The sequence below is a fragment of the Protopterus annectens genome, chromosome 2.part0 (genome assembly GCF_019279795.1).
Source record: "Protopterus annectens isolate FY-2018-M chromosome 2.part0, PAN1.0, whole genome shotgun sequence".
Lineage (NCBI taxonomy): Eukaryota > Metazoa > Chordata > Ceratodontiformes > Protopteridae > Protopterus > Protopterus annectens.
The window spans coordinates 238607290-238622030 of NC_056728.1; the positions used below are offsets into that span (position 1 = coordinate 238607290).

General features: G+C 39.9%; 1 protein-coding gene across 2 annotated transcripts in view; it reads left to right on the forward strand.

Annotated features, from left to right (window-relative positions):
- The first annotated feature begins 9724 nt into the window (after positions 1-9724).
- LOC122793043 (sentrin-specific protease 2-like) overlaps positions 9725-14741 on the forward strand; it is a 1342091-nt gene continuing 1337074 nt past the window's right edge. For both annotated transcript variants that reach the window (XM_044060712.1, XM_044060713.1), the window contains exon 1: positions 9725-10197. In XM_044060712.1, coding sequence (XP_043916647.1) covers positions 9917-10197 — 281 coding nt within the window. In that variant the 5' untranslated portion in view covers positions 9725-9916. The remainder of the gene's footprint in view (positions 10198-14741) is intronic.

Below are 14741 nucleotides of genomic sequence, written 5' to 3' on the forward strand. Positions count from 1 at the left end.
CTTATTCTAGGTGATGTTAACATGGACTGGAACCAATGTTCCTCCGAGTTCAACCCCACACATATAAATCTCCATGGATTCCAACAGACCATATCTTTCTCTACCAGAATAGGTAATAATAAACAAAAAAAGAGTATCCTAGATTGGATCCTTATAAACAGTCAACCCCATAACTACGTGTCTGGGACCCTTCCAAATGACCTTAGTGACCACCTCATCACCTACGTAAGGAAAAACAAGATAATATGCTCTAATCCGCCCATGTACAGGTCGGTTAGAAACAGGAAACACTTTGACCTCACAAAATTTCAGATAGAACTTAAATCCTACAACTGGGTATCCCTTAAGTATCTCCCCCTAGAGGAGGCAGTATTAAATTTTAATACTACATTTCTAGCAATACTTGAGTCTCACGCCCCAAAAAGATTAATCAGAATTAAAACACATATAGCACCCCGGCTATATTTGCAAAAATGGGGGGTTGCCATGGGCACCCCCTGTGCAAATAGTTATGCCAATCTTGTGGTATACAACTGGGAACAGGAACATCTATTTAAACATCCAGATTTTAAAAAGATCAGGATCTATAAGAGATTTGTGGATGATGTCCTTTTTGTGTGGGAGGGCACTGAGACAGAATGTATCAAATTTGTTAATGATCTAGAAACCACCTCCTCTTTTTTGAGGTTTACTGTGGAAACATCTTATAATCAGATACATTTTCTTGACTTGCAACTACAATTTAGAGGTGAAAGGATTGTCACATCGTTACATAGGAAATCAACATGGAAAAATACGCTGCTACACTTCAGCAGCATGCACCCGAGACATACTTTTAAAGGGATAATATCCAGTCAACTACACAGAATTTTTAAAATATGTAAATATAGTGACACCTTGGACAGGGAACTTAGTACATTAGAGGTTTTGTTTAGAGAAAGGGGATATCCCTCTAGGATGTTCACAGATTGCAAACAAGAAGTTTCCAACAAGTTATTCAATTCTGGTGATACTGCTGTAGTCAGGAACATTACTAGTTATAAGAAACATTTTACATCTAAAGAGAGTTTTACTGATAAATTGAGTTATGTCACCAAGTTCACTAGTGACAGTTTCAACTTAAATAAGATTATTATCAGGAATTGGAATGTTTTGGTTACAGATCCCTTCACTAAAACCATAGTGGGTGAGTTCCCCAGGTTCAGTTGTAGAACCTCTCAGAGTTTAAAAGAAACTCTCTGTTTAGAACGTACTTCCCCACACAGTAAAGTACACTATGACAAGTTTGGTACCTTTCCTTGTGGTGGCTGTTCTATGTGTCCATACATATCTAAACACATTAGTTTTATACACCCAGAAGGTATATTTACCTTCATTCCCAGATTTTTCAGTGATTGTAATAGCAGTAATTTGATATATTTGGCCACATGTGACCATTGTGACGTGTTTTACGTCGGATTAACTAAAAGACGGCTTCGCGATAGGATTTACAACCACTGTTACGATATTAGAAAAGAGAAAGAGACTAATGCTTTAGCCAAACACATTATAGAATATAACACCCATAGTTTTGGCTTTAAAGTGTTAGAGAAGTTACCTCTGAACCCCAGAGAAGGAGATAATAACAACCAGTTAGCTATTAGGGAGTTGAAATGGATTCTGACTCTAAAAGCACATATATTTCCTGGGATTAACCAATCTGTATCAGTTAAGCCAGTTTTGAACAACAGGAAGAAATATTAAAAAGGAAGAATATCTCCCTAATTTTAGTTGCTCCTAGATACATTAATTGTTATATCAGATTATACTCATAAATGAAGAATCTAGATTATTAAGTATTTACATTCATATAAATTTTAGTATATTAATTTATTTTTTAGTGTTATAACTCTCATACAAGTTATTAGTACATTATTCTGTCTGTACTTAACTTTATATACCTCCTGATTAGTTGGTTATAAATATTTATATATACAGTACCTATATGAAAATCTGAAAAATTAATAGTTGGTTTAGTTGATATAGAAAAATATTATAATTTTATAGATAGTTATAAAAATATTTTTCTTTTCTAAGCAAGTATTTTACTGCATTCTATGAACTTCACTGAATTTTTGGAATGTGGGAATCCTGAAGTCGATTTTCGATTTAGGAAAAGCTAATGGTTCATATATTATAACAACACCTTGACCTAGTTACATTCGTAGCAATACTATTTTTTTGGGTTGTGATGGGATATCGTTAACTAATTATGTTCACCTTATTACAGAGTGGAAGAATCGAGTAAATAAATGCAATTTACTGAACAAGCTGTTTTATACAGCCGATTCGGAATTTACCATTTTGAAATCTCTAGCTTAAACCTAAACAGTTGCACGGTTAGTGCTCATTCACCGCTCCTTCTATGCCTTATTATACAGCCCGTATACAGTAATGGCTTTGATTTGAAGGACTGTTTATGGGATACTTAAATGTCCCAAGATTTATAAGGGAAAAGATAAGGATATTTGATCACATGAAAGTCTATTGGAATTTGGAATTTGTTTTTTTCTTATATTGTTCATTGTATATATGGGTTTTAATATATTGCATTTTTTTCACATTTATCACAGCCTATTAGCTGCTGATTGCATTTTAAAGTTTTGAAACGTGTTATTGCAAGTAATTCAGTTTAATACATTACTAAATGCATCAGAAGAGCAATCAGATACAATCTATTATATTATATATAAAGTATTTTAAGACTGGAACTTCCATCTGGTTTTATGCATTTGTTTTAATGTGAGTTAGTTGCACAGTCAGCAACACACCGATAATCTTTTTAAGGCTTAAACAAATACAATACATGCTCGGTCCGCATCTATGCTGAAAGATTTTTGATCTTTTATTTTTTATTGCATATACTTGCATTCCATGATTTAGAAGAATAAAGACGTGGAAGGACAGTTTTAGTAATATTATATCTAAGAACCAAGATGACATGTTTATGTCTTCAGTTTACTGTTTCCATGGAGCTCGAAATAGTGCTTCTTATGCTTAACATAGCCCGCTAGCTGTGGAATATATGCTAATCATCGAGCCAGGGAATATATAGGTTTTAAAGCGGCAACATTTGTGTATGTTTTACAGTTTAGTCAATTTTGAGTTTGAAGATATCTAATAACATATGAAATATATACATTTTTGTTTTATGTATAATTTCAGTTTTATTCAACATTGATGTTTTAAACACATGAATGAACAACAACTAGGTTGACACAGTAAAGAAGGACTTAGTAGAACTTAATAGGAATTTTAACATACTGCAAGTTAGCAGAAGTTACATCTTTTATGCTAACCAGGCTCGTAGCGGTCAAGTGCTTCAGTACTTTTAGTGCAATTTTGTTGTGTATTAAATGTTTATAGCACTGTAGTTAAATGAATTTTTTATAGGTCTGTTCTTTATAAGATGTTCAGCTATATTTTATTTTTTATTTTAGAATATTGGTTATTGCCGATTTAAGTACAACAAAAGCTAATTAAATTATTGGTTCATTGATGCTCTGCATTTTGATTTTCGCGCTGAAAGGCTGTGTATAAAAGCAGTTTGTTTATTTCATGTTATTTACACCTGAAGAAGCGTAGTTTACCTACGTGAAAGCGCTTGTGTTTTTATGGAACAATAAAAGACTTTTTTTCTCTTATTCATTTGGCTCTTCCATGTGGTGACTCCAGTTTGGATCTATTATCTACATTTCTAGCAATACTTGAGTCTCACGCCCCAAAAAGATTAATCAGAATTAAAACACATATAGCACCCTGGCTAACAAAAGACTCCAAATCCCTAATCAAACTTAGAAACAAAACCTGGGATAAATGGCGCACAACCAAGTCACCCCTTGACCGCATTAAATTCCAACAGCAAAGAAATGAGACCAAAAAAGCCACATCACTTGACAAAAAAAATTATTATTGCCAGCTACAATATAAACACCAAAATAACCCTCAAAAATTCTGGGCCGGTTTAAACAATCTTCTCCATCCAGGTAAATGCTCAACTCCTACCCCAGAAAAACTATCTGATAAAATCCCAAAAGAAGTAGCCAATTCCTTTAATACCTTCTTTACTGACACTATACAATCCCTAGCTAACCAACTACTAGCACCCCTAAAACAGATATCATCCAAAAGTCCACACCCACCTTTAAATTTCAACCTGTCCCAACTGCCTATATACGATCTTTACTGAAGAAACTAAAACCAACTACTCTCTCTGCAGACCTTCTCCCAGCTGAATACTTACAAAAAGCTGCTGATGTCACAGCTTACCCCATCTCGATACTTATCAATCGTACCATAGCAGAATCCACAATCCCCTCAATATGGACAATATCCTATGTAATACCACTCCATAAAGGTAGCTCATCAACGGAACTATCAAATTATAGACCCATAGCTATATTGTCACCCTTGGCCAAAATCATGGAAAAGTGCATACACAAACAACTTCTTTACTATCTTATCCAGAACAACCTACTAACCAGTTCTCAACATGGCTTCAGACCCCACCATAGTACAACTATTGCCCTTCTCTCTTTTACTGACACAATTAACCATAACCGGAATAAGAAAAAAATATCATCAGCTCACTTTCTGGACCCATCAAAGGCCTTTGATATGGTGAACCACAAACTACTTCATAATACCCTAAAAAAATCTCCATTTAGACAACCAAACTCTGGAGTGGTTTCATGCCTATCTCTCTGAGAGGCAACAAGCTGTACTCTGGCAGAATAAGCTCTCTAGCCTCCTACCTAATACCATAGGGGTTCCTTCAAGGTTCTATATTGGGACCTCTTCTCTTTTCAGTCTTTATAAATGACCTCTACAAAGCCATCCCTGACGCCACCTGTATTCAATAAGCAGACGACTCGACATTAGTTTGTTCTGATCCATCTCCAGTCAACCTATTATCAAAAACACAATCCTGTTTCACGGCAGTAGAGAATTGGCTATCGGGACGTCAACTGATTCTGAATCAAAATAAAACCAAACTGTTACTCTTCCACCCCACACATAAGACCACACCCACACCCTTTTCTATACAATCCAAAAATGGGACAATTATCTCCCCAGACTCCTATACTAAACTATTAGGAGTTACCATTGACAATAAACTTAGATTTGATATCCATATCAATCAGACTATTAAAACAGTTAATAAAAAACTCGGGTCACTATATCGAATAAAATCCTTTCTTACTCCAATCGCAAAAATGGCCACTGCCCGCTCTCATCTTCTCTCTACCCTCCTGTATGCCTCCCCTATTCTTACGAATCTTAACATATCTGACCTAAATAAACTATCATGTTGTTATAATCATATTGCCAGATTTGCAACTGGCATGCCTTACAGAACTCATCATTGTATTAACCTACAAAGTCTGGGTTGGATAGAATTCCCAAACCTTCTCCAGCAGAGCCAACTTATAGTGGTATTTAAAATTCTGAAACAACCCGACAAAACTCCTGCACTGAAAAACTTAATCAAACCTTACAACAATCTCAATAGTTTACACTCCTCAAATAAGCTACTAGCTCAAACAGTCAAATCCAACAACGCAGGGGGTGACGCACTCTTTGCCAATGCCATCGGAAAAATATGGAACTCCCTTCCTCCCAGCCTCACCATCATTCCCTCCATAAACCTATTCAAAAAAAGGTTAAATCACCATCTCAAGTCACATTGGCTTTGCCAATGCTCAAGTCCAGATTAACTCTACCTCAGCTAGTAATCTTCTTCCTTTTTCAGGTCTAACCATATTAACCTATTTGACCTTTCTCTCATCTGACCCCCCACATCCTCTCTTCCATGTGAATCTCTTTATTTTTCTTCTTAAATTAAAATTCTTTTAAAACTATCCTAAATGGTCAGCCTAGAAAGAGAAAAAGCATGTTGTAGTCTGTGTCTGTTTTTTTTTTAATACTTGGCATAGTTTATTTTAAATACTTTATGGTGTCGCCTCTTTTTGTTTAAACTACCAAAGGAGAACAATCTGTATTCATAGGTTTATACTAGGCTATCTGCCCTAAGGCATTTATAAGCCTAGCCCAAATTTTTGTGGCTTACGCCACCCCTTATATGAAAAAATACTGTGCCCATTAGTTTGTTGTGCCTCTGTCCAGCAGTGACACAGAGATGATTCCCGGGATAAACCTACGATCTCCCATCCACAGGTCAAGATTTCTCTTGAACAGAGCCAGCGAGGTGCTCTGCCTCACATGGATCAGGATTTTATTCCACAGCATAGGGAGTCTCTGAGTGATAAATCTATCCCTCCAGCACGTCCTATTTATATCCGTGCTAAGGTTCAAGTCGCTTGCTCTAGTGGTTTTGGTGGATTTGGATTTTTTGAGGTGGAGCATGTCCATTAATTCCGGGTTGGACATAGCCTTGTATGTCAGGCACATGTCACCTCTGAGCAGACGGTATGCAACTGAATAGAGCTGGAGTTTCTTCAATCTGGCAGCATATGACAGATTTTGGAGTCCCTTTATCCTTTTGGTGAGGAACTTTTGGGGTCTCTCCAATTGCTGCAGATGTCAGGTGAGATACATCCCGAATGGGGCACTGTACTCGATCATTGGTCTGATAAGTGAAGAGTACAGGGGAACAATGACCTCACTAGATCTGGATGTGAATCCCTTCATGATCAGGTGGGCAATGTAGAAGGTCTTTCTAACCACTTTAGCAACGTGAGTGTCAAAAGAAAGGCCACTGTCAACCTGGGTCCCCAGGTCCCTGATGACCTCTTCTGTGCTTAGTGGATTGCCACCTATATGGTAGCTTGGGGTTACCTTGTTTTTCCCGAAGGGTATGACTATACATTTTTTGGCGTTTAACTTCAGGCCATGGCTCTGGCACCAGCTATCTGTTTCCGTGAGTCCCTTCTGAAGGATATCCGTGTCCGATGCACTTTCCACTATGGCCCCCAGTTTGCAGTCGTCTGCAAACTTTGTCAGCCAAAGTCCTCCCATGTTGGCCTGTACTTCTGAGAAGTAGATGCCGAACAATAGGTGGCCAAGGACCGAGCCCTGTGGGACACCACTTGTGACCGGCTTGGAGTCTGACATAGCGCCCGCAACTCTAACCCTGTAGGTTCTGTCCTTAAGCCAGTTTGCAACCCATCTTGTGACATATGGGTTTACATTTAAGCTGGTAAGTTTTCTACAATACCGAGTGGGGTATTGTGTTGAAGGCCTTTGCAAGGTCAAGGTAGGCTGTATTGACTGCCTTTCCCTCATCAATGGCCTTGGTGACTGTTTCGAAGAAGTCGACCAAGTTCAAAAGGCATGATCTGCCCTTGACGAAGCCAAACTGGGTCGGGTCCAATGTCTGCAAGTCCCCTATATCTTTGTTTATGAGCTCCATTATGATCCTCTCCATAGCTTTGCAGACTAGACTTGTTAAGCTTATGGGGCGGTAATTACCAGGGTCCGTAGAGGCACCGCCTTTGTGGAGTGGGACCACAATTGCCGTACGCCACTCCTTGGACACGTATCCTGTGGTAAGGCTGAGATTAAACAGCTGCCTTATGTGCGGGTTTAATTCCTCATTTAGCTCGTGTAGCACACAGCTGGGGACACCATCCGGTCCCATTGATGCTGTGTTTTTAGCTTTAGTGAGAGCAGCTTTCACCTGCGCATTTGAGATGTCTGGGTGGCTACACTCTGCTGGGATAGTTCTCTCTCCTTTAGGCTGGGAGAGGGGGGTGAAGTTTGCACTGAACCTGTCTGCCAGTATGTTGGCAATGTCTGTGGGTTCAGTGATTTTTGTATTATTTTGGACTAATTCTGAGCATATCTGGGAGTTTCCACCCAGGTTCCTAACATAGCTGAAAAAGGCCTTATGATTGTCCTTAGAATCCATGGCAATTTTTCTCTCAAAATTGTCCTTAGTTGATTTTATGAGTGCTCGTATTTTTTTACTAATAATGATCAGGGGTGACTTCCCTTTTATGGATTTTGTTCTATCATGTAATAGCTTTCTCCTCTTATTGTAAAGTTTGTTAATGGCTGGGGTCCACCAGACTGGACGTTTGCCCTTTGTGGAAAGAGTCTTGGTTTTATTTGGGATTGCCTGATCCATGCAGTCCTGGAGGTGTTCATAGAAGGCATTTGTAAGGGCTTCCAGCTTGGGTTGTGGTTTCCACTGGCTCAGGGGCCTTGAAGGATACCACACCAGTCTTGAGTAGTGTGAAGTTTGCTTTAGAAGTTCTTCACTGTGGTCTTTTTGTTTGGGGTGGGGCGGGATGTGGATTTCCAGTGAGATTAGTTTATGATCAGATCTCACCAATGAGGATATACTTCGGTGTGGAGCATTTTGTCCCCATGTTTGTGATAATGAGATCTAGTATATTTTCTCCTCTTGTGGGAACAGTGACTAGCTGTTCCATGGCATTTGAATTTATGAACTCCAGGAACCGTTGGGCTAGAAAGTTAGGGCTTGAGTAATGTTCCCAGTCTATATTTGGGTAGTTGAAGTCACCCAATATGATGGTGTTTGGAGATACATTTATACCCTCCAGTGTCTTCAGGAAGGCTGTGTGGGGTTCATGAGTTTGAGAGGGTGGCCTGTAGCATGCTACAATTTGTAGAGCAGTTTTGCCTATGGTTAGTTGCACCTGGATGGTTTCCGAAGCTTCGTGCGTTGCCACCAACCTGGAGGTGTGGGTATCCTTTATGAATATGGATACACCCCCTCCTTTTGTGGTGTGGTCCCGGTTTTGGGGCCGGAACGCATGATATGAGGTAAAACCTAATAGTGCCGTTCATTCTATGAACATGTACTTACCTACTGTCAATGTGGAGCTTTTCTCCCCGGGCTTCCGCTGAAAATGGGCATATATCCAGTCGGACCTTCCCGGTCAACAAATGTAAAATAAAATAAATAAATAAATATAATTCTTGCAGGGTAATTGACTTCAGAATGGCAAAATTAATTAAAGTCGTGTTTTTAGAAGCATTGATCTCTGATGGTAAAGCCCCGATGTTTCTAACAAACGAAACCCAGAAAAATATATTCTTTAAGAGTACAAACAGTATGCCTCTGAGAATGGTTGATAAAGGCTCTTTGACCAGTACACTAACCCGGCTAACAAAGAACAAATAAATTAACTACAAGTCTGCCGTCTGACTATTACTTACACAGTGACAGTTCAGTTGTATACGCGTTTTTGGAGTTTAGTCGCACACACTCAAGGATAGTGCGACACACTACCGTTGGTATTTCTAGTCTTCTATCCTACTCTTGATTTTAAGGCACGACTCAAGCTTGGGGACATGAGGACTGATACGTATCGTTGCTGTCTGCAAAGAGTTTGGTTAGCTTCAAGTGGCCATGAGGTTTAGAGCACACTAAAGTCTGACATTCAAACAAAAATGAAAGACTGCTGCTATACGGTATAGTAAAGTACGCAATTAACTGTACTTTCGTCATTCGACACAACTTGTATCTGGACAGTAATTTCTAAGAATTCAATATTACATAACAAGCAAACAAATCACATACGTTTTTACAATGTGAGCCAGTTATTTACATACGGGAAATACAACACCTAAGCGCAGCGTGACGTTTTTTAACGTACACACGAATTGGCCAATTGCCAGGTACTAACCTGTTAGTCCTTCCCCTCGCCTTCTTCAAATAAGAATTTAGTAGCCAATTATATGGGACTTCGGTTTTTATTGGCCAATGAGGAAAGAGATTTTTGCCTGACAGAGGTTCCAAGCTTTTAGCGTTTTATCGTTTTGTTTATGTGTTGGGAGAAGGTTGTTTTCTTTTTTCTCCTGTAACTCACATATGTCATGTAGTGAATAGAATTATCCTCCTTTAGGGCTGAAGAATAGCAGTTTTATTATTTGCGGGGGTTGTGTGATGTTCAGATGGTTTTTTGAAAAGTTTAATTTCCTTAACTCCTTTTCTGATAAAAAAGAAGACCTTCCAGTTACCCAGCAGTGGACAACTCTACCTACAAACACAAACTCTTTGTGCCCAGCTCGACTAACTAGATCTCCTTTGCGAGCAACAGACTCTTTGGGCCAAAGTCTGCTCCTTCTGCCTTCTGCTGATACACCCCGATGTGTGTCTTCTGTGCCAACCACCTCCACAGGTGTTACTTCCTCCAGTGTGTGTTCCAGAAAAAGGAGTTACAATAGGTTGGTAAGGACCCCGATTCAGGGTCTACGTTGTTTCTTTAAAAATATTTGCCATTATATGGGAATGTTTGAAGGAGAATGTAATATGCACTTGTGATTTTAGATATAGCACGAATGTACTCAAGAAGATTAATGCTTTTCTCCACTCTGAAAAAGCTTCAGCTGTCTATATTATATTGTTAGTGGTGTTGGGTGTGCTGCTTGATGGTATGTATTGTTTGTGTAGCGTAGTGCGTTTATAACTTTTTAAATTTATTTTGGAAAACCCTAGGTGTATGTGAGTGGTATTTGCTTGTAGAATAATATGCCATTGTTTGCCATATGCTTCTTTTATTAGTGTAGCTTATAGTTTAGAGACTTGAATGACAGTGAAAGGCAGAAGAGGAATGCAAAGCAGATTTATTTAGAAGTTATTTACATTTACACGTGTCCTGTGAATGCTTATGTAGAGGTAATATGAACGACATATTAGTAAACTGTGTGAAAGTAAGTATCTAGCTGTCATAAGAAATAATTCACTTGTAACTATGCACATTGAAAAGTATGCTAGATCCTGAGTGCATTAATTTTAGTTTTGATGTGTTTTATCTTCAGCGTACCCTGTAGTAAATACCTAGACTGAAATAGTGGGATGGTATTCTGATTGCTAGCAGTTAGTTGCAGAAACTTAAATTAGATTACATCTAGCAGTGTTTATGTATTGCAGGTAGCAGTGAATTAGACCTAAGCATGCATATTGATATGCCAGAAACTGTGCAACTTTGGGCAGGGTTTCAGTGATTGACACCATACATGAGCCACAGTTTGGGGAGTTGATGTACTGATATAAATTAATCAGTAGAGATGTTTACGAACAGAAGTAAATGTAAGTAAGAAAAGAGAAGTGTGCAGAATTAAATACAAAACGGGTCCCTCTCCCAGTTTACTTATTTTATTTTCTTCACCGACCAGAACTGCCATGCAATTTTAGCCATTTCTGTGTCCAGTACCCAATTTTTAAAATAATTCAATCTGTTTTAAAAAGTGAATGGATCAGTTAAAATGCATTTTAAGGAAGGATGCATTTTTAAAGTAAATTAGCTTTTTTAAATTAATTAGCTCAATAAATATGATGCTGGACCTTTAAATAAATTACAGAAATGTGAGAAAAGTAGACCTTTGGCCATTGGTTATTCTCTGTATGATCTACTGAAATTAGCATAAACGTATGTGGTATGCAGTTTAACTAAAACAAAATCGTACTTTTTTTTTTCATTGTATAAATGAAATGTCATGTGCAACTGTTTTAGAACACAATGAAGCCCCTTAATTTTTTAATAACTATTTTATATAGATATTAACTTAGAATGTCTTGTGCTGTCCACATTACAAAGCTATCTTGTTTTAGAACGTTAATGGGATTAACAGTCCTTATTACTCCTGTGTTTATTGCATACTTGATTTATTTTACAGTAACTAGTCCTGTTGCAATACAGTATGATTGTTGCCTGTATTTAGTTTTATAGGATCATAGTTTATAGGAGGTTACTAGGCCAATGACCCTGGGGCTGTTACAAGCCTAGCTAAGAGTTTATCCCCAGAAATGCATGCAACCACCACACCACAGCACAAACCATGAGAGAAACAGCTCACACACAGTGTGACGCAACCAAAGCCCCTAAGGCAAAACAGCTTACCCAATACACTAGTCATAGGTGACTCAATAGTAAGGCACATGGATGTCCCCCTCACTAGGTTGCATAAGGAGAAGGTAATGGTCAGCTGCCTTTATGGTGCCAGGATACGCCACATAACGCACACACTCAGTCACTCCACAACAGGTACAAGTATGACTTGGTCATTGTCCATGTTGGTTTGAATAACCTGAGATGTAACTCCCTGGCCTACATGAAGAGAGACATGGAGGAGCTCTTGGATCATATAGCCCAGGGGGGAGTAGCATCCTACCGTCACCTAGAATACCACAGTTTGTTTGTGTCTTTCGGCTTTTCCCAGTTAGGGGTTGCCACAGCGGAACTCCGGTCCGCTAATGATTGGCAGTAGAGTTCTACGTGCTGGCTTGCTGGGCCTAACGCACAACCTTCAATAAAGGAACGCCCATTCACGCATGTCGCCACACAGAAGATGCTCTAACTGAGAATCGAACGGGCAACGTCTGACTGAGAGGTGACAACGCTACTGCAGCACCACCACCACAGTCACCTAGAATACCACAGTACAAGCATAAAATGATTCACTTCAACAGTTGGCTAAGTTCTGGTGTCGTTCAAAGGGGGTCCAGTATCTGTCAGCCTGGGATGAGTTGATCAACAGACATCGATGCTTTGCCAGAGATGGCCTGCACCTGTCACTCCTGGGATTCCAGATACTAGCCAAAGCTCTTGCCACCCCTATAGTGCCTTTTTTAGGGAATGTCTTGAAGACCAATATACCACCGTAACAGCTACAAGCAAATGTAAATCTGAGGGTTGTGCTACTTAATGCTAGAAGCCTAAATCTCAAGATGCATTCGCTTAAATCACTCCTTAAAATAGAAAACATTGACATCTGTGCAAGAACAAGACCTGGTTCACAGCACCAGATAACATCCCTGCACTACCAGGCTACAAGTCATACCACACCTTCGACCCCAAAACTTGGACCAAGCACTAAAGGCACTGGTGTGTCTATATTCATAAAGGGTATGTACACCTCGAGGCTAGTAGCCCAACATAACTAATCAGAGATACTTCAGGTACAACTAACACTGGGTAAGACTGCAATCCATGTTGTTGCCTGCTATAGATCCCCCATGTCCCAAGACTCCCACTACACATTCCTAAGCACCCTGGAAAATATTAAGGTCCAACTTAGCACCCTCACACTGGGTGACTTTAACAACTCCATTAACTGGCAAAACTACTCGAGTACCAACACACTTGCTCAACATTTTCTGAAATTCATGAATTCCAATGGCCCGGACCAGCTCATTCTGACCCCCACTAGGGTAACAACATCCTTGACCTGGTTATCACCAACATGGGTGACTGTTGTTCTACACCAATGGTCAACCCCTCCCTGGTCAGATTTGACCACAAACTAGTCACCATGGATATCCACGTCCCACCCACACACCCTGCAAAGTTAACCACCATGAATAACCTTTACAAAGCTAACTTTGGGCTTCTAATAACAAAGGTGGCTAAATTCACAATGCCCGTGCAAATGGAGAATACTAAATCGTACACCAATGCACTGTATGAACACGTACACAAATGCATGGAATGGGCCATACCCAACAGAACCAAGATGCTTTCATCCAAAAAAGGAAGCCAATCTGGTGGTCCCCCGCCATAAACAAACTCTACAACAGAAGGAAGAAACTATTGCAGAAAAAGGTCCCAAGACTGGAAAAACTCCCTTGTTAGCCTCAACAAAAAGCTGAGATCCCTCATCAAATCCTCTGAAGCTAGCTACAAAAACAAAATTGCAGCAGATAATAGCAACTACATGGCCTTCTATAGTTCTGTCAAAAATCTACATAGCAATACTCAGATCTGCTCTGAGCTACAACACAATGGTAACTCCTATACTGAGCCAACAGACATTGCCAATATACTGGCCGATCGATTCAGTGCCAACTTTACACTAACCACACCGCCAACTTTACACTCCCCACAACCCCTAAAGGGCCAATCACAATACCAGAGGAATGCCAAGTGCCCATTATTACAGCTGCACAGGTTAAACCGCACTGTCCAAGGCCAAGAATACAGCCTCCATGGGACCTGACAATATCCCTGGCTGTGTTCTACATGAATTACAAAGTGAACTGGCACCACACCTGTGTGCCCTGTTCACAGCCTCACTTCAGGTTTTGTCCCCATCGAATGGTGCACTGCTACAGTCATCCCACTCCACAAAGGGGGAGCCACTATAGACCCTGGGAGCTACTGCCCCATTAGCCTGACGACTCTGTTTTGTAAGACTATGGAGCGCATTATCATGGACCTTATAAATAGGGACATAGGAAACCTCCAAACTCTGTACCCCACACAGTTTGGATTTGTGAATGATAGATTATGCCTGCTCAACCTGGTAGACTTCTTTGAGTCTGTCACCAGTGCTGTGGATGAAGTCAAGGTAGTTCATATAGTCTACCTCGGTTAGGCCATGGCGTATGATACCATTCCTCACTCAGGAATCATAGATAGACTCAGTAAAATGGGCATCAACCCCTATGTCATAAGGTGGGCTGCAAACTGGCTCTGGCTCTGTGATAGTACCCACACTGTGAAAGTAGCAGACTCTCAAGTCAGACTGCCGACCAGTTACGTGTCGAGTCCAACAGGGATCTGTCCCGGGTCCTCTCCTGTTTGGCATCTACTTCTCTGAAGTCCAGGCCAACACAAAAGGACTGGCTGACCATGTTTGCAGACGATTGCAAACTGGGAGCCATTATTAACTCTCCAAATGATGTAGACATTCTACATAAAGGCCTCACGTACCCCACTAGACACGTGCAGTAACTGGAAAGACCACAAAAATACCTCACTAAGTGGACA